Source organism: Lathyrus oleraceus, chromosome 2, assembly GCF_024323335.1.
Source record: "Lathyrus oleraceus cultivar Zhongwan6 chromosome 2, CAAS_Psat_ZW6_1.0, whole genome shotgun sequence".
Lineage (NCBI taxonomy): Eukaryota > Viridiplantae > Streptophyta > Magnoliopsida > Fabales > Fabaceae > Lathyrus > Lathyrus oleraceus.
This window is the reverse complement of record NC_066580.1, coordinates 36,526,208-36,546,863: the sequence shown is the minus strand read 5'-3', so window position 1 is coordinate 36,546,863 and position 20,656 is coordinate 36,526,208. Positions and strand designations below refer to the sequence as shown.

The 20,656-nt window shown below is 31.1% G+C and overlaps 1 protein-coding gene across 1 annotated transcript; it reads left to right on the top strand.

The window, feature by feature from the left end:
• Positions 1-15,768: 15,768 nt before the first annotated feature.
• LOC127117916 (AP-1 complex subunit sigma-2) lies at positions 15,769-17,749 on the top strand. The gene is made up of 7 exons (XM_051048044.1): positions 15,769-15,907; positions 16,007-16,093; positions 16,445-16,536; positions 16,971-17,079; positions 17,157-17,192; positions 17,322-17,408; positions 17,490-17,749. Exons 1-7 carry the CDS (start codon positions 15,905-15,907, stop codon positions 17,559-17,561), a joined length of 486 nt encoding a protein of 161 aa, XP_050904001.1. The 5' UTR covers positions 15,769-15,904; the 3' UTR covers positions 17,562-17,749.
• The last annotated feature ends 2,907 nt before the right edge of the window (positions 17,750-20,656 follow it).

The window sequence follows — 20,656 nt, the reverse complement described above, 5'->3', positions numbered from 1 at the left end:
TGATATTTTTTATGCAAGTGTTGAATAAGGTATAAAAGTGCTAATACTTAAATTAACCATTACAGGCAAAATAAGTAAATAAGTATCTTCAATATTCTATTGAATTTTACTCATTTTCGACATTTATCGATGAGTCATATGCTATTTATAGAGCAAACAATTCTTAGAATTATCATCCCATTCTTGAAGTTTCCTTCGCATTAACATTGCAGAAACTTATAAATATTTCTTCTTCCTTAGTGTTGTCTTGTCATTGGTAATGTTCATGTTCCGCTTTAACTTAAGTAATATAATCAAGTTTTGTCAATTTTATTTCTTGTGTCAACTTTTTGTTATGATTTTATCTATTCACTTTCCTTTTATCTTTAATCATGTTTGAGTAGTCCTCTATCTTGGGATACTACGGACTCCAATGAAGGAACATTTATAAAACTATTTTATTTCTTATAAATATTGGATAAAAGTATTTAATTTGCTCTTATTGCATTTCATTCGTTTAAATACACGATTCACACAATCTTAGATAATTTGGTGAAAACCTGAAATAAGAAGTTTGATTATCTAACCTATAACATGTAATCGCGTGAATGACCAAAAATATAAATTTGATTATTTTATTATTGAATTCCACTCTTGCAAATGTGTAGTTACACAATTTTGGATAATAAAATGAATGAACGAAATGAGAAGTTTGATTATGTGACTAATAAGACTAATAATGATGGTTAACACATGAAAATAAGTTTAACCATCATCAGACTACTTTTTTTTAGGACACTCGTGCTAAACTAATTTTGCTATATGTCAACCATAAAGATAGATAGACCATTAATCAAAAGCAATCATTCTTACTCAAATTTAACCCTAAACCTAACTTATATGTAGCCGCTCCAAACTTGTACACATCATTCTTTGTGACGGATTGCAAGACAGAAAAAAAAACTTCAATATTCTTCTATCTTGAACAAAACATTTTTTCTACTCTTGCAATCCATCAGAACATAATGTTGTTGATGTTGTTGTTGTATTTTTGGAATAACCTTCATATGTTATCAATCAAAGAAAATATTGATAAATTTATTGTTTTCCTCGGTTGACAGCATTGAAAAATTTATTCCTAAACATAATCATTTTGTTCTCTTTCTTGTGAAAGCATTTACTCAAGATAATGAAATCTCTCTGAGATGGATTACAAGTACAATTTTTTTTTTCTCTTAGTTAGAACAAATAACTTATTAGAAATTTCTTTTAATTGAAAAAATTTCTTAGTTTAATATTTTGTATAAACAATGTAAATTAAAAAAAAAATCCCCTCATTTTTTTTATAGAAATCGAGAGGTATGTGGCGCTTGGGATGAAATATATTTTATTGTATTTTTTTTATCTAAAAAAACACATTTTACCTCGGTTTTGAGTAATAGTCGAGGTAAAATATAAGTGTGTTTATTCAGTTTCTTCACCGCCCTTAAACAAATATTTGTCGCTTATTTAATTATTATCATTGATCAACACACTGTCATTAGTGATTCGCGTCAAACCTAAAGCCCTTATTATAAAAACATTATGAATATTAAAATTTGATAATGAAACATTTGACATGTAAAATTTAAAACTTAAAAAATTCTATATTTTATTTGGGAAAATTTCTCTATGATGGATTGTAAGAGTAGGAAATTATTTGGATTCAAGGTTTGTGTTCTTAAATTATCATATAAATAAATATTTATTTTATTTATCTAACTTTTTTTTTATATCATACATTTGATCTTCCTCAAGATCGATGAAACGAGGATCCCCAACATTTGCTCTTCCCCAAGATATTCAACATTTGTTCTTCACCAACAACGATGACGATGAAGAACAAATGTAATATTATGTCTAAACAATGTAATATTCTGTGTAAACAATGTAATATTATGTATAAATAATATAGTTTATAAACAAATTAATTTATTAATATTTTGTGTAAACAATGTAATAAGTATTTAAAAAAAGAGAATATATCTTTTCCCTCGGTTTTGTTAATAAACCGAAAGGTATATGATGCTAGTTTTGAAAATAAATAAAAAATATTGTTGTTAAGGATCGGACCAACAACCATTTAAATTATTCCCTCGATTACTTTAAAACTGATGGGTAAAGTGGAAACTTTTGACGCCCTTCGTTACCTCGCCTTTGTATCCGAGGTTAAATCAACTTCGTGTTCAAGGTTACATGTGTATTTTGTAGTAATTAACTTTTTATATACTCAAACATTCTCTCAATCTCATCGTTCACTCTTATTAAGACAATATGGTAAACACTCATTCACATACAATTGACATCGAACATATGAATTTATAAGATTTCTAAAAAATTGTCACTTTCTATTCGAAAACATGCTTTTGAGGACTTTCACAGGTTGTAATGTGGCTTGTGTCAATGTGGTATACATTTGACCTGTAGGTTCAATTTCTTGGATAAATGTTTGCATGTATCATGACAAAACATAGAAAAATAACAATCTACCTAATTCCAAAGAGAGAGTGGAAAGATTTCTCTTTTAGGTCAATGGGATAAATTTGTGGCTAAGTCACCTAAAGAAATGGCTCAGACTCAAAGGATTTAGCAACGAATAAAATTTATTTTCAGGTTCACCTAAGAAAGGGTATAAGTTAAAACAAATAACTTGCTTCAGCATGTAATCAAACATAAAGACAACAACTAAGCGGTAATGCAGATCCTAGCAGATGAACAATCATATAAGAACTCATACAATAAAGAAGGTAAATAGTGAAATTATTTGGTTCAAACCTTACTTGCTGAGGTATCTGATGATTGAGTACAACACTGTCGAATATTACTCTTCTTCATACTTTTATAATCTACATTTGGAACTTCTATAACAACTCTCCTTTCTCTTTTCTTTTGTTTTTTCTTTACTTTTGTCTTTATTCTTTTTGTCATTGGTAAAACACTATACTCTAAACTGAAGAACACAATAGAAACAAATTTATTCGTTAAATAAAGAAGAAGCGGTTTAGAAACAGGGAAAACATACTTATTAAAAAATGAAATTAAAACTTTAAAGACAAAACGAAAGAAAAAGAAAAAAACATAAATTTGTGGGTTACCTTCCATGCAGCACGTATTTAAAATCCTTAACTTGACCGTTTGATTCTCTGTTAGGGAGGCATATATGACCAAAAAAAGTACATCATCCTTCTTCTTCCTTTTGTTTGGTAGGAATCTCATGAATTTGAGGTATTGATGATGTTGCTTTCATATCTTCTTCAGATTGGTAGTAGCGAACAAGACATAAATGACATCTAATACTTTATCAATTTCTTTTCTTCCATCTACCTTGTTGCTAAAATACTCATTAGGGACATGATTTTGTTGAATATCTATGTCTAAACAGATTATTGCACTTGGAGCTTCATCCAAAACCGAATCATCCTCACTTTGCATTCTTACTCTTTTCCCGTATCTATTTTTCACCTCTGATTCTTCTATTCTTGATTAAGTTTTATCATTTGATGGCATGCATTTTTCTTCTTCATGTTCTCTTTCAATTTCTCCTTCATCAACTACTTCTCATTCATCTTCAACTTCTCTCTAAACTTCATCATCCTTAGGATTATCCAATGTCTTCCCGTTAAAACCTCCACTTGATTAAGCTTCCACTTGTTCATATAACTACTCTATTTGATTTTCAAAATGCTTCATGAATGCTTCAATGTTTTTGTTAGATGCTTCATTGTTCTTGTTGAATGCTTCAATATTTGAGTTCATTGTTTCCAAGTCGTTTTGAGTCATTTTCATGAATTGGTTCATAGTCTCTTCTAGAAGAGATGACCCCTTTCAGGTATTTCTTGAGTGACCTTCATTGCTTCTAGGTTGCATTCAGTAAACTTCTTGAATTCATTCAAAGCCTCTTCTAGAAGAGATGGTTCCCTTGGTGGTGAATCATCCTACCATAAATTATAGGTGTTGGAGTACGAATCTGACTCTTGATAATTTCCCACATAGCGAGCCTCTTTAACACAACTCTTTGGTACACAATGGCCATTGACATGACCTTCGCCACAAAAATCTCATTGTAATGCCTTGAGTGGATTAACAATCGTTTGGAACTAGCATTAAGGTAGCAATTTGCTTCGATAAAGTTTTTAGTTGTGCTAACATAGCGAGTTGAAAATCAAGTTCCATCTTACATGTCTTTCTTTATCTTGCATACATAATTTGGAGAAAAATACCTCAGTAGCACTAAAATAAATAAAAACTAAATAAAAATAGAAATCGGAAAACTAGAATAAAACAAATGATAAAAATAACAAAAATAAAAATAACCAAAACTAAAAATAAAAATAAAAACAGAGCACAAAAATTATCCTATCGAAATAACATAACAGTCCCCCACAACAGTGCCAAAAATATGATGACAATTTAGTAAATGTATTAAACATATCAAAGTAGTAAATTTTATAAGCCCGTCTCTACATAATTATTGTTATTTTAACAAAGTGATTTGCATACTATTGAAGTACTAAACATTTCAAAGTAATCCAAAATTTGTCATTCTAAATTATGATATTCATATAATAAATATTTCTATATTTATAACTAGTATTCATTTTAAATTTATAAAATATATTGGAATTGTTTGGTAGTGAAAAAACACTATAAAATTTAGGGATGGACAAATTTAAACCGTCCGATTGAAACCGACCGACTCATTGTTTGTTTTGTACAAACGGATCGGGTCGGGTCGGATGTGAGGTTGAGCTAATTGTTTAATTTGGATAATATATGGTTACTTTGGTCGGGATCAGATATTTATTTTTGACACTTTAGAAACTGAATCCTATAGAACTCAATTAATATTTATTTTATTTGTTTCTATTACAATATAGTTGATTCATTATAAAATGGGGTTTATAATGTTGTAAGATTATCATCACTTTTATAATTTAATGATTTGATTGTGTACTAATAAGAATATGAGAACATATACTATGAAATTTTGACTATTAACTAATTTGTGGTTTAAAGTATGATAATGACAAAATTAACGTCAAATGATATTGAGAATGTTATCATGTAATAATAACTTTTTTGTTATTCTAAAATTTTGGTAGTTTTTTTTTTCAAATTAAAAAATGAATATTTGTGAATTTTATAAAAGAAAATGACCATTTTTATGGGTTTAGTAGTATTAAACCGACTAAATTTATTCGATTTATTTGACAAATCGATTAATTGAATCCACCAAAAATAAATAAAAAATTTGGTCAAAATTGAGCTTTAAGAATGAAAATACGATTTGCGTCGAATTTAAATTTCGAATTTAATATAAAACAAAACCGACCGATTGTCCCACCTTTGGGTGGTGTCAGAAATTGAGAATTTTAAACATCATAATCAAATGATGTAAAAAAAACCAAAAATATTATTTTGACATCAAAAGTTACATTACAATACGGTGAACAATGAAATATTATAATAATAATTTTATTATTTTTTCTTAAATTTTTTTAAGTTTTTTTTTTAAATTAAGGGGTACTAATATAAAATTGTTTGATTAGCCAAGTCATAATTTTATTAATCAATATTTTATTTTATTTTAATCTAAGTCTTAATTAACCAACTCATCACTTCATTAACTAATTTTTTACTTTTCACTAATCAACTTTATTTTATTAATGAAAATTATTTTTAATATTTGAGCGTTTATTAACCAATTTCATCACTTCATTAACAAATTTTTTATATTTCATTAATCAACATTGTTTTATTATAAAAAGTTATTGTTCATACATTTTATATGGACATTGTTCACGAATATTATTTTCCCACGTGTATTGTTCAGGTGATACTATTTTGTTCACGTCACTATTCATGTATTGTTCATTGTTTACAATATTGTTTTCCGTATTTATGAACAATTCATAGTACATAGTACATATGGTATAATGTAGGAAATAGCGTCAAAATACCAATGCTAAAAAACATCAGAGTCAAATACATTCTCTAAAAGGGATCTCCCGTAACTACCAGACTCAGAAAGTACTTTAGTCAGATCTTAGATAAAAAATAATATAAATATTGGTAATAATCCATTTCTGTAATAGCTAGCTTTGATACATATATTTCATATAGCACCATATGTAATATGTCCTATTATGTTTCTTTGATGTGTCAATATTGTAGGGTTAAATTCTATTGTTGTGTTTTCTCAAATGAAAATTTCAACAGAATGTTTGCTCAATTGTATATAACATTATTTCAAACAAATATTATCAAGAACACATATCTTTAATGAGAAGTATCTTTAGAGTAAAAAAATGTAGCTACACAAATATTATAATTATGTAATAATTTTATAAAATAATAAAATTCAAAAAAGTATTAAGGACGATTAAGAATTTGTATTTATAATATTATAATTAGTTAAATATTCAAAATCTGAATTTTAAGCGGAAAAATTCATTGATCAATTATATGAAATTAAAACATCAATATTTATTTGTTGAAGACATGATTTGTGAGAATAAGGATGGTTCTTCTTGTCATCTTGATTCGGAATCCTGGAAAGATGAGTGACTTGATCTTCCTCTATATCTCACACTCCCGTTCACAACACTCAGTTGGGCAAGTTGTGGAGTCTTTCTTTCTGATTCTATGATTACAGGAGGGACTTAGTCATATAATATATATAATCATAATCCCTACCCATTATGGATCAAGGGTTAAAGTTCACACTTTTACCCACACCATTCAGATTTCAGATATTTTATCTTTAATTAAAAAAGATCATTTAACCAATAAAGAGACTTGTTTATGCACCCCATCAAAATCATGCTTAATCTCTTTTTCACAAATTAAAATGATAATTGATTGTAGTCCACAAAATGTCAAATAAATCTAACCACCAAATTATCTTCCACAAGAAAACAATGGTTTTTTTTATGGTTAGAAATTTGTCTAGTTTACGATTAATTAACAAAATCTCAATGACATACATGTGAGTTAGTATTGGTTGATCAAAATTGACATATTTAATTATTTGATAATTCTTGTGTGCAAGTTTAATAAATTTAACAGTTAAATGGTAAGATATAATTAAGTCAAATCTAAATTGATATTTTTATACTTATTCATTTTGATTAAATTAGTGTAATATACATTATAGGAAAAACTAATTTTAGTATCTTAACAAAACACATGTAATTAGGCTAAGAGTCTGTTTTGTTGACAATCATACATGAGTCGTATCCTATAATATATTTCTAGTTTAAATCTTTTTCATGAATTTGAGTGTATACCGTTGAAAGTTGAAAATCAGTATAGTACATTGATTATGACTAAAGGGTTTAAAATGCATAATTATATATTTTAGATAACTCTACGATTTTAGCTAGTCAAGACATTCATGACAAAACCAAGTTATGACATTTGAGATTAGAATAAGTGAAAGAAGTTTGATTGAGATAGAGAAACAAGGTTTGCTAGGAAGTGAGAAATTAGAAATAACTAAAATTTTACAATCAATACCTAGGTAAACAACATAGGGTGAAGTTTGAAAGTAGTATGTATAATAATAATAATAATAATAATAATAATAATAATAATAATAATAATAATAATAATAATATATGGTAGGACAAGAATGACAACTCATGGGGTAATTATATTTCCTCACTATTATTAATGATTTTTAGTACGCCTCTACATTTAAAGAATAAAAGTGACACAATAAAAAAGCTAAAGAAATGACATACTCTTATAAGAAATTAATTGGGAACTAAATTGAGAGTGTTGAGAACTGTAAGACCCCAATTTTTGCCCTAAGATCCCTCATGGCCCATATCATATCATATCATGGCCTCAAGGATCTTTGCATACCTTAGCTGCCCTCCTAGTGGGTGGGATACCTTGTGAGTGTGGTTCTTGATCACCAAGCATGTATAGCATTTGTGTGTCATTGCTTTTCATATGTTTACTAACCAAAAGTACAAAAATATTGTCATCTAACCTTGTTGCTTGCAGATGAAGCTAGCTAGGCCAAAGCAGTCAAATCAGGCATTGAGCAATTGATGGTGGCCATTCTTGAAGAATTTGGACACCATGATCCTTCATCAAGAGTTCATATAACTTGTGATATCATTTGGAATCAAGATCTCATGTGAAAGAGGCTTGGAATTCATCAGAATATGGCCCAGTCAACCAAAAGTCAACAGAAGTCAGTTGTGGTCAACTGTGGATTTAATCATGGATTTGGAGGTGGGAAGTGATTAGAAATGCTCCATTCATGTTCAAATAAGTCTCATTTGACATTTCAAATACTCACATTGAAGGATTTAAGGTCATACCAAAAGTTTCCAAAAGGAAAAATGACCTATGGTTGCAAGTTTCCAAAAGAATAGCGAGTTTTTGGAACAACTTCAACTCAATTTTCCTCCATCGAAAAAGCTTCAAATGGAATTTTGTTGAACATGAAAGTTGTAGATCTTTCTCTCCCATTTCCAAAAAGTCCAAGATCATGAGAATCGGATGAACGGTTGAGGAGATATGATCGAATTACCACCGAGCGTGCATGGCGAAAATTTTCATGTATCGATGCACACGAGTTTCGTATCGATACACGCAAGGCAAAAATGGCTATGTATCGATGCACACGAGTTATGTGTCGATGCATACTGTTAAAAAATGTTATGTATTGATACAAACAAGTCATGTGTCGATGCATACTGTCAAAAAGTGTTATGTATCGATACGTACGAGTTATGCATCGATGCGTACTGTCAAAAATGTGCTAGGCATCGATGCAGGAGCTTGGGTATCAATACGTAGCTTTGTTTTGAGCTCTCATACAGCATGGTTCACGTCCATATTACTTCATGCACCATTTTCATGCACAAGGGTGAAAATCCCATTTTGTCAAAACACCTCCATTTTAGCTAATTGCATTTACCATTTCACTAATCATGTTTAGGCATTGTTAATTAGGAGTATATATAGCACAACTCTAACAGAATTGCAAGGACTAATCACAATTCACAAATCACAATCAAATTCTTCAAATTCTCTCAAGCTCCTCCAAGATCCTTCTTCACTTTTTCACTCAATTCTTCAAGAATCCACTGATTTTTGTGCTTTCCTTTGTAGCATTCATCATCTGCAGGTGGTGGAGGATTTCTGTTCGTGAAAATCGGATCAAGAATCGGTCAAAACTCCAGTTATTGCAACAAGGAGCTTCCATGGCAGCAGCAAAATTCACCTTCGTCGTGCACTATTGAGCTGAGAGACCATCATCAACCATCTCCTACATCGAATTGCTCCATCTGTTTTTATAAACCGAGGCCAAATACACGCAATTCCAACAGAAACCATCATCAAAAGGTAAGATTCGAATCCTCCGATTGTTAGAATTGGCATGTGGTTTAGGTAGTGCTTGGAACATAGAATAGATTGATGCTTGAATCGTGTGATTTAGTCCGTTATTCATCGAGATATGTGGATTCAAAGGTTACATGTTAAAACTTCTTTCCATCGATCCTTGCTGTGTGTTAACTTCTAGACGATTTCATTGGCATATCCGTGTTCTACGCGTAATAACCTTTCCAACGGTATACGGTTTATTGGATTTGGTGAAGAAATAGCCGTAACCGAATTCGCCGGTGTGGATGAACAATACCGGCTGCGCGAGGAAGAAGGATTTTCTGGAAAATCTTTCACTTCGATCCATCGTCCGCGCTGAGCAATTCGAAATAGTGTTTCCCGCGTGGCCTGGACAAATCAATTGCCGCCACCGCATTAAACAACACGCTGCCGTTTTGGTACTGGCTATAGAGTTTCACATTACTGTCATTGGCTGTAACAGTAGTAGCAATTCCATAATTAATCCACTGTACCATTAATCTAAATTAATTCGTATACTATTAAATAAATATCTAATAAATTTAACAACTTAAAAAATTTCATAAAAAAATCCAATAATAATCCAAATAAATTGAGGCTTTTTTTTGATAATCTTCTTTTTTTCTCTACTTTTTTATAGAATCAAAAAATAAAAATGTTGCTTGGTAGAAATTTGAATTGCCATAGAGATCTTCATGATGTATGCCAAATTTCACATGTCTACCATTTTAATTATAGAAACCACATGCTATATCCAAATTAATTGAAAATTGAGATATTGATTCTTGACATCCTTCTGGATTTTTTGACATAGGTTTCATAATTTTTGAGTCTATGGTTTATTATATGTGAATTATTGAATTTGGATGTGTAAATATGTGACATAGTTTGATAGGCTATATTCCCCTAATTGTTTACCATGCTTCCCTCTGGCCAATGGCCTTGAATTTTTGCATGAAGCTTGTTTAACATGTTAACATCCCCTGTGAATTTTTGTGGATTTTTACAATCCATTTTCGATTTGATTCATATTTTTTCTTGCTGCCTATCATTTTTGAACCTAGCTAGTGACACATTCTTATTCATGTTGCCATATTCTCATGCCTTGTCCAATGACCATGAAAATTGATGACATAGTTCCTAACACATTAATGTAGCATTTGGCTTTGGTCCTACTGATTTATAATGCACCATTACTGTTTACCATTAGATTGAAGTTGATGCATAATTGTAGGCTTCATTTGATGTTGTTTTTGCATGCCTTGTCATGTTTAATTAATTCCTATTGATCTACTAGTCCAAATGACTTGAAAATTAACATGTGGCTTGCTGAATGTCTTCTGGTTAGAACATAATTTTTGTGGATTTTTTGGTGCCATTTTGGCATTTATTTGAATGTGATCTTGCTGGTTGTTTGTATGAGACTCCACATTGCATCTTTTACCTTCCATGTTGCATAAATAGAAATAGGAGCATAGTTTGAATATGGGACCAATTGGGATCCCTTTGTTATTGATATTACTTGAATTTGATCATGATTAGCTTGCTGTTTTAACATTTTTCCATCTTTTTGACCCTAGGCTAGTCCTAGTGGTCATGTTACTTATATTTGAAGTTAATTGTGCCTTTTCAGGTTAAGGAGTTAATGATTAAGGAATTTGCTCCACATTATGGATTGTGTTACTTGACACATATGACTAATGTATTTGTTTTGTAGGATGTTTGGTTCATGTGAGCCTTGTGCTATGCACATCATTATTTGTATAATTGTACTTTGTTAATTGATTCCTACATTGTTATCTGATTATGAATGGGATGCTGATTATGCTTGATTGTTTCCAGGTACCCTTTAGTCGCTCAGTTCTCTTAAGAACTTGCATTGCTTTGCTTATAAGCAATTGGCATTGAGGTATAGAACCTTCTTCTTCATGTAGTCTGGAGACCCGGTCTGTTATTTGACCGGGCAAATTGTCTGAAGTCCTCCTTAAGAGGCATTGATTGTGATTGTTTATGTTTGTCCCAAGCAGGAAAAGTCCTCATTTGAGGCAATTGGTGGAAGGTAGAGATAAATAGCCTATCTCCCACTACTCTGTGAGTCTTCTCCTTGCTCCCATTACATGGTTGTAGCATTGAGATCCAAACCCAAGATCTATCGAGTCTAATCGGGGAAAGAGTTCCATCTTTCTGAACTCCCCCACATTCTTATATTTACATGCTCTCTCGGACATGAGATAGAAGCAATGAGGCACACCCCTCATATCCTTTCATCTGCTTCACCTTAGCCCCTCAATGGCAAGGTTAAGAGCGACACTTACCTCTTACAGTGGACTTTCATAGTCAAACCCTTTTGCTTGAGCCTCATTGAATGGTTATAGCGTGTGCTACTTGAATTTATGTGATTGATTACTTGATTCATTTATACATGATTAATTGATTTGCCATTGTGCATTTACTATCATTCATTGCTCCTTGTAGCATGTCCATACCTATGTGATTTGTTTGATTACCCATTGAGGAACCAGTTATAAGTCCCTGTAAGTTGGCATCTGTTCCCATGACATGGAAGGGGTAGAGTGTAAGACCTCATTGGTCACTCATACCCATTGCCTCGAGCATTGTTGTTGTATGTGAGGATTCATTGTAAGTCCCTGTGATGTGGCATTTGTATTCCTAGGATCATACTGTGGAGGTTAACATAAGTCCAGATGGATTGGCAGTTGACTTCCCTGTTTTGTTTTTGTTATTCTGATGGAGATTAGTATAAGTCCATAGAGTGGCTTCTGATATCCTTACTTGTTTTAGGAGACAGGTATAAGACCATTGAGTGGCATCCAGGATCCGCTTTTATTTACTTTCATCTGTTACCATGTTCATTGCTCATTTGTAGCCTACTCCTAAGGACCCACTTGAATCATTTCCCATATGATTTCAAGAGGCGGACCCTCCTAAGAAGTTTTACATACACACCATTCCATTCATCCCATTGTGTCCTACCTTTTCACACATGTTTAAAAACTTGAAATAAGTGTTGTGCAAATATTCTCACCTCTTTCCAAATTAGAAACTTGGACCTTAAGTCCATGATTTTCCAAACTTCATTTTTGTAAATACTTCATTTTGAATTGACTTTAATCATACTTTGACCTTTTTGTAAATAATCCAAATAACTTCACCCATTCAAATGATTTTGTGGCTTTGTCCATGTTTGTTAAGTTTTCATACATTAGCTATAGGTTTGATTTACCCTAGTTGGTTGATATTAATCTCACCTATTTGTCCTTAGTAGATGAATTGTAAGCCTTCCTTGCCTATTATAGGGTTAACCCCTCCCTGGCAAGTGGAAGCTTTTCTCACATGGTGGACTAGTTGTTATATAAGGTTGAGTTTTCTCCCGTGGGTAACGTAAGACCTTTGAGCTTGTGTTTTAAAATTGAATCCACTAACTTTTGGAAGTTTTTAGCCGAACTACGGCGTTTTGATCCTTACCTTTGATGGAAGGTACGTAGGCAACGGGTTCATCCGTTCGAACACAAAAATAATTAACATGTACATTCTTTCCTCATCATCCCACTCATGTTTGCACAATGCTTATGTCATAACAAATAATAATTTTCAAACAACAAAGTGTGAAAAGGGCTCCCTAGGAGTACCTAGGACGTGATGGGTGCCTAACACCTTCCCATTGCGTAATTTACCCCTTACCCCGATCTCTGATCTTTTCCATTAGTTTTCTACGTGTAAAACTTCTTAGGCTTTTGTTCGCTTTTTAGCCAGTCCTTAGGATAAATAAAAGTGCGGTGGCGACTCTATATTCATTGTATACATTGCTTATGATTTAATCAATAGATCATATAGTAACGAATACACCGCTACAAGAACAAACAATGGTTTAAAGTTTGTTTCAGCTTAGTTTTTTGAGTTTTGCCTGAAACAAGGTATTAAAGGTACATGACCTTCTTTTTTTGTAAGCGGTATATGACTGTTGATGGAACACCTTAATAAAATGTTTTATTTGGATGCATGAATACAACCATTTTGAAAAGAATGAGATGCATGTTATTAGGAAATGACTATCAAAAAGTTTATAGGGTGAAGTTGTTGTAAAAATAAATTACCTAACCAAGATAAGTTTGTCCACAATAGACTTCAAGACATCTATGGAAGTTTGAAGAAGAAAATTAGTAGACTACTCAAATTTGAACACTTTTGAAGCTTAGATGTTGGCGCATATCAAGAAAGACAAGCTTGATGTTAGGGTTGTAAAGTGCATATTTATTAGTTATCTATAAGGTGTGAAGGGTTACAAGTTATGGAAGATGGATTCTAGAGGATCAAAATTTATCATAAACAAAGATGTTACTTTTGATGAAGTCGTGTTAGGATGAAATGTAAACACCTAGAAGTGAAAGAATCAGAAACTATGGTGCAAAAGACTCGGTTTGAGGTGGAGGTTCCTATTAGATAGATTCGAGACGAGGAGGAAGTTAAGGTTTCTTCTTCTAGTACCAAAGAGGGGAAATTAGTAGTGGCTTCTGATTATTAGTCAGCTCTTGATATAATTGTGATGAAGAATGTACTACCTTAGTGATACAATTATGTTAACCTTATTTGTTATGCATTTGAATATAGTTAAAAGTTGCTATACTCTAAACCAAAGATCTTTAGGGAAACATTTGAAAGCAAAAATAGTCAAAGATGATTGAAGGAGATGGATGATGAAATGCATTCATTAATGAAGAACCATACTTAAGAGTTTGTGAGACTACCTAAAAAACAAAAGGTGGTTGGATGCAAATAGGTCTTCAAGAATAAGGAATGTATTTCAGGAATTAAATAACCAAGATAAAACAAGAGTTGTACCAGAGTGATTTACTAAGGTGGATGAGATTGATTACGATGAAATCTTTTAACTGTGGTAAAACATTGTTCTATAAGGATATTTATCGCTATAATCTTGAGTTGGAATAGATGGATGTCAAAACAACTTTCTTATACGAAGACATTGAAGAGATAATCTACATGGAGCAACCTGAAGGTTTTATAGAGTACAATTCTAAAGTATGTTTAATGTAGAAATATTTGTAAGAGTTGAAACAAAGTCAAAGATAATGGTATCCTTGTTTTGATGAATTTCTTCTTAAGTGTAGTTTTGTGAGAAATAGTTGTGTCAATTGTATATACATATTGAAGGTGAATGAGAAATTCATTCTTTATCTTCTTCTATATGTCGATGATATCTTTATAGTAAACTTTAGCAAGGTAGATATCAATAAGTTCAAGGAAACTTTAAATGTTGAATTTGAGAGGAAAGATCTAGGTGAAGCTAACATGATCCTAGGAATGTATATATCATGAAAAACGGCAAGAAGAATGAATTGTTGTTATCTCAATCTAATAATTTGAAAAAAAATGATGGAGAGGTTTAGAACGCAAGATGCTAAAACTATCAATACTCATTTTTATCATCACACAAAGCTTTCAATTATGCAATATCCTCAAATTGAAGAAGAAAAGAAGATGATGAGGAATACTCGTGCAAGTAGGATTGGAAACATCATATGTGGTATTGTTCGTAGTAGACTAGACATAACATATGTAGTTAGCATAGTAAGTCAGTTTATGGCAAATCTTGATCAGGTTTGTTACGATGTTTTGAAGTAAGTATTATTGTATTTTGATGGATCTTTAAATTGTGGTTTAAAGTATGAAGCTCAATAGGAAGATGTTTTTGAGGCTTTTGTGGATGAAAACTATTTTCGTGTAACTTATTTTGTAATCTCTTGTAACAATTTTTTAAGTATAGTGGATTAAATAGTCACTCTCTTTTCTAAACTAGACCGATTTGATCAAATTGGATAAATAAATTCTATACGTTCTAGTGTTTCATTTAATTCTTGTTCGAGTAGATTTATTTTCACTAAATGACAAATTAATTTTACTTGAGACAATTTATTTTGATTATCATTATTCTTTGTACCACACATCAGTATTCTTATTTTATTTCAATTTCCGAAACATAAATCATCCAATAAAAAATGCAAAATAAAAGTCCAATTTTCAAAATAAAAAATAAAAAACATAAATATCAGTCTAAAAAATATTAGAAGATGTGTATACATCATGTTTAAAATCTAATTTATATGCATCATAGTGTTAAAATGTTTTATGTAGCTAATCAATTACAATTACTAAATTATTAAAATATTTAATTTTAATTATACCTACCATAAAGTCACATCATGTATACAAACACGTGTGTAATGAATAAAACTTTTGTAACTTTTTCTTTTTGAAAGAAAAAGTCAAATACTCATTAACCATAGCTTTATATTTGATCCTCAATTTTGGAAACAAGGTAGGATTTGGTATAAGTCAGAACACAGATTTGATATTTACCTCATTACAAAGAAGAATACCACTTGTTTTCTGCCTAAAAAAAGTGGAATGCCACCACTGTCCCTTTCTCAAGAGTTTCTCTCAGATTCATCAATAATATTATCAAATGGTAAATGTTTTATTTGGTGTTAAATATTATTTTCAGATCATGTGAATGTGAATATATGATTATTGTAATTTGAACTTTGTGATTATTTTGTTGTTGTAGATTCACTTTGTGCTTCTGATTAGTAGACAAGGAAAAGTGAGGCTCACAAAATGGTATTCACCATATTCTCAAAAGGAAAGATCCAAGGTACATGTCTCTATTCAAATATAAAATGTTTGTTCTAACATCCTTGTAAATTAAATAATCAAATTGTATCAATTGTTGGATTTGAGATCACATGGTGCATTGCTTTTGTCACCGAAAGTGCAAATTTTGTCTTTTGGATGGAATTAAAAATCCATGTTGAATCATCATAACTAACATAAATAAACAACGATCAGATGTTTCGGTTTCGAATTTACACTTCTGAAATCGAATGTCTGTAGGATTATATGTTACATGTTTTTGTATTCATGAAGTAGGTGAATATATGTTACATGTTTTGTGACATTCTTTTGAATATTGATTCCCCTTGTTCAAATTAATGTCTTAAGCTAGGTACTTAGAGAGTTAAGTGGCTTAATTATCTCTCGAGGCCCAAAGCTATGCAACTTTGTGGAGTGGAGGGGACTCAAAGTTGTTTATAAAAGGTGTGTTTGAACTCTCTAACATTACGTCGCACCGAAAAATTTGATTAAAGACCGTGTAATATTTGATATATCATTGTTCCAACATATAATTTCGTTTATGTTTTTCAATTTTGTAAATAACTATTAGTATTATAGACAGTGTTCAAGGTTATCTTAAATTTTTGAAAATAATGTGCAGATTACTCAATGTTTAACTGGGATAAAAAAATAAAATTCTATTGAGTCACAAACTAACTGTGATAAATATATTATAAGATCATATTTATTCATAATTTAATCGTGATAAATTTTAAACATGTGTGATAATACACGTGATAGTCAATATTGTATTAACTATATTTATGTTCGAGTATTTCGAGTATCTGTTAACGCGTCTAATGAGCAAAATACATCGATAAACTTTAAATAACTTTGAGTTTGTCTTTGTTGTTTAGATATGCTAGTCTTTACTTTTGCATATGCAATGATCAAGAAGACAATGAATTAGAGACACTTTCCATTATTCATCACTATGTTGAGACATTGGATCGCTATTTTGGCAGTGTGAGTATCAATCATTATGAACTCTTGTTAATAATTTGTCTACAAATTTTAATGTCATGAATTTTTTTTCTCACCAGGTTTGTGAGCTAGATTTAATCTTTAATTTCCATAAGGTAAAAAATCTCATCTCAAACACACTTTCTCTAATAATTAATAAACTTAAATATGTTTTTTTTCTACATTAATAATAATTCACAAAGTTATTGATTGAATGGTGAAAATATATGTTATGATATGATCAGGCATATTTTATATTGGATGAAGTTTTGTTGGCTGGAATGATGCAAGAGACTAGCAAGAGAACAACTCTTAGACTCATAGCTGCACAAGTATGATTTTTTTTAAACCTTTGTTTGATGAAAAATTTGATATTTTGATATTGAAAGTTGATACTATGGTATGTGTTGTAGGAGGAGTTAGTGGAAGCTGCAAAAGAAGAGGCTAGTTCATTGAGTAATATAATTGCACAAGCCACTAAATAAGAGCTTTATTGAGGAGTCAATTTTATTGCAAATAAACATGAAAAATGGTTCCCTCCTTATTTTGTCAAATAATAGAACTTAAGTTTAAAAAAATCCAAATTCTTACCACTTCTTGTATTCTTTTTATTTTTAATATTGACTTATTGTATCATATCTTCAAAAGTTGTTATTTTCTCTTTGTTTTTTTCTATCTTTGTGAAATTTTCAGTTGTCTACCGCACTGCAAGTGTTTTAAAAATTGGTTCGGTCATAAACAAATCGATGAAAATTGGTCTGAATCAGTCAAAATTGAAAAAATTGACAAATAAAAAATTGTCAATGAGTTTTTTGGTATAAATTAGGCTCTGATTTTCTTCTTTTCAAAAATTATAATTGATAAAATGAAGTTATAGGAGAATTTCAATCCAAACTGTTATTTATAAATATTGATTTTTATTTTTACCGAAGAAAAGCAATTCATGAATTTGGTGTGGATAGTATATGACATTTATTAAATATGGGCTTTAAGTTGGTTCAAAAGAATATGGGGTTTAAAAATAGGGCAATGTTTTTCTCACCCTTGTGGTGTGTTTCACATCTTTGAAAATTTAAAAATGCTTTCAGAAATTTTCGTAAATACATTTCGGGACAAACCTTAAATCTCTTCATCCTTTGTAAATTTTTCACAATCATCCCATTTTTTCCAAAAATTAGTTCGGAGATGCATCTCTGAAATTCTCAATGGTGAATTCGGAGATGCATCTCCTGAAGCACCCCTGAAGTCATTTACACAATATGTTTCATTGAAATTTGAGTCGTTTTCGGGGACTTTATCGATTTTAACCAATATTATAGTCATAGGAATTGTATCCTCGTTATATGGTCCTTGTGTTCTTGTGTTTTTGGGCTTTACGTGAACTAACGTAAAAAAGTCGACTATGAATCGAAAGTTTACCTTGCCATTTCATAAGAAAAAAAACCAGGGATCAAAGTCTCAGTATTTAGGGACTAAATACGGGATACCATCCTGAAAATTCTAAATTCCTTGTTTTTCTATTTTCTTTAATGTATTTTCTGTTTATATATTTTTGAAAAAATCCAAAAAAAATTATCGATTCTTAATTTGATTTTATTTGTTTTTAATCGTTTTTCTGTTTTTCAATTGTTTTTCTTAATAGGAACATTGTTTGTTGATATTTACATATTTGTTGCATTGCTGATGCATTACTTTACGGATATGCATATTTGAAAGCACCATTTTTTTACAAAAATATGGTGTATCCAGAGATGCATCTTCAAAATTAAGTATAATGGATGGCTCACTTGTTTATGTTCAATTTAGTGGAAAATAAGCGCGTTCGGAGATGCATCTCCGAAAATTAGGGGCATTTTTTTACTTTTCTCCAAGGGTTTAGAATAATCTATAAGGGTGGAAAAAGAAATTGCCTAAAAATATAACCAAATCCATGAGATTTTGTCTTGCCAACCCTCTGATGTATTTGATAGCCCTCTAAATTTCTATAATATCAAAATACTTTTGTCATTTTCTAGTTAAAAATAACGCACGAAAATCTAGTAGTGTATTCTAAAAATTTGGTATGAATGTAAATATCCGGTAGGATATTCTAAAAAGGTATGCATTTTTACCAATTTTTATAAAAGTGCGTGGAAAAATATACTGATTTAAAAAAAAACAATTGATTATCGTATTTTTCCCAAAAGGCTGAAAAACCTGATAGTGTAAAATCACCTGTTTTTAAAAAGCTTATGCATATATCAAATATTTTGTAGGACAATTAAAAAGCTAGATCATATGTTGTTAAAAAACATCTTAGAATGTTTCAATATTTGTTTATGGCAATTTTTCCCTTCAACGGTGTGAAACCTCTTGTTGCTTTTTGGCTCTCTAAGAACGCCACTAGTCTCGCTGTTCTGAGATCCTTGTTGGATAATCTGTTGTTCAACACCGAGAATAGAAAGATGGATAAGATCTAGCTTTGTGCATCGTGAATTGATACTGAAGCAAAAGTGAAATACAACAACATTGAGCTGAAGACTGATGAAGATTTGAAGATTATGTGGAGAACATATCATCGTAGGCCAACAAAGGGATTGATCGAGTTTGATGCGACAATTACTAGATTTGTCGACAATATAATCAAGATGTTGAAACGTCTATAATCGTCTAGTAGTGTATACCTTTTTTATTTATTATTGTTTTGTCAAGTTATGTAATTGTCCGTTTTATGTTATGCTAATTGTCATGTGTTAAGTTATGTTAATCCCGCAATAATGAAACCGATAAAGTGTTATCTAATAAACTGTTAAGATGAAATGTCAGTAATATACAAATAGTATATGGATAATACAAAAATAATAAAATCTACATACATCCCCCATGAGATATTTGTGTTATCTGCTAAACACATACATCTAATCATCTAGGTTTGCCAAACGCATGATATTATATGAAAGAAGTTTGATTCTCTGTAGCCGTTGTTGGTCAATAATACCAGGTGGAGGCGGTGGCAAGTCATCAGAAGACCCTCAATATCATAAGGTCCAACATCATTTGCATGCTCAAAAAGTGGAACCATTCATGCACTGCTTAGGAAGTTGAACCTCCACTACATGATCTGTAATATAACAGGCATAACTAATAATGTTAGACACAAATCATATACCAATGCCCTCAGTTGGAACATCAAGGACTGGTCGTGGGATGTCATGGACATACCCAAACTGGCGCAGCCACCTCTCATTTAAGTGTCTAGCCACTAAGGTCTCTCATCACAGATAACCATAAAAAGGGAAGTGTCGTCAAACTCCCGACGCACTATATGGTATGCGTAGGGTGTCCGAATGACATCGTGTAAGATCAATGCATCGATCATCTACCTGTATTTTTGAAGACCATATGAGTGTGAATGTTTGGCCTTCCATCTCTTGGCCCATGTGAAGCCAGTAGTGGTAGGACTAACCTGTCTTTCACAAATGGACGAGTAGTGCTCATATATCCAACATTGCATAAGAACATAGGCAATTCAACAAATGTCATAAATAAGAACTAAATTAATAAGACATAATAAATTTGTATACCTTAAATAGACTCATAT

Coding starts and splice junctions, on each gene's coding strand:
- LOC127117916 (XM_051048044.1), top strand. Junction 17,080..17,156: donor TGGATCGCTATTTTGGCAGT/GTGAGTATCAAT, acceptor TTTTCTCACCAG/GTTTGTGAGCTAGATTTAAT. Junction 17,193..17,321: donor TAATCTTTAATTTCCATAAG/GTAAAAAATCTC, acceptor TGATATGATCAG/GCATATTTTATATTGGATGA.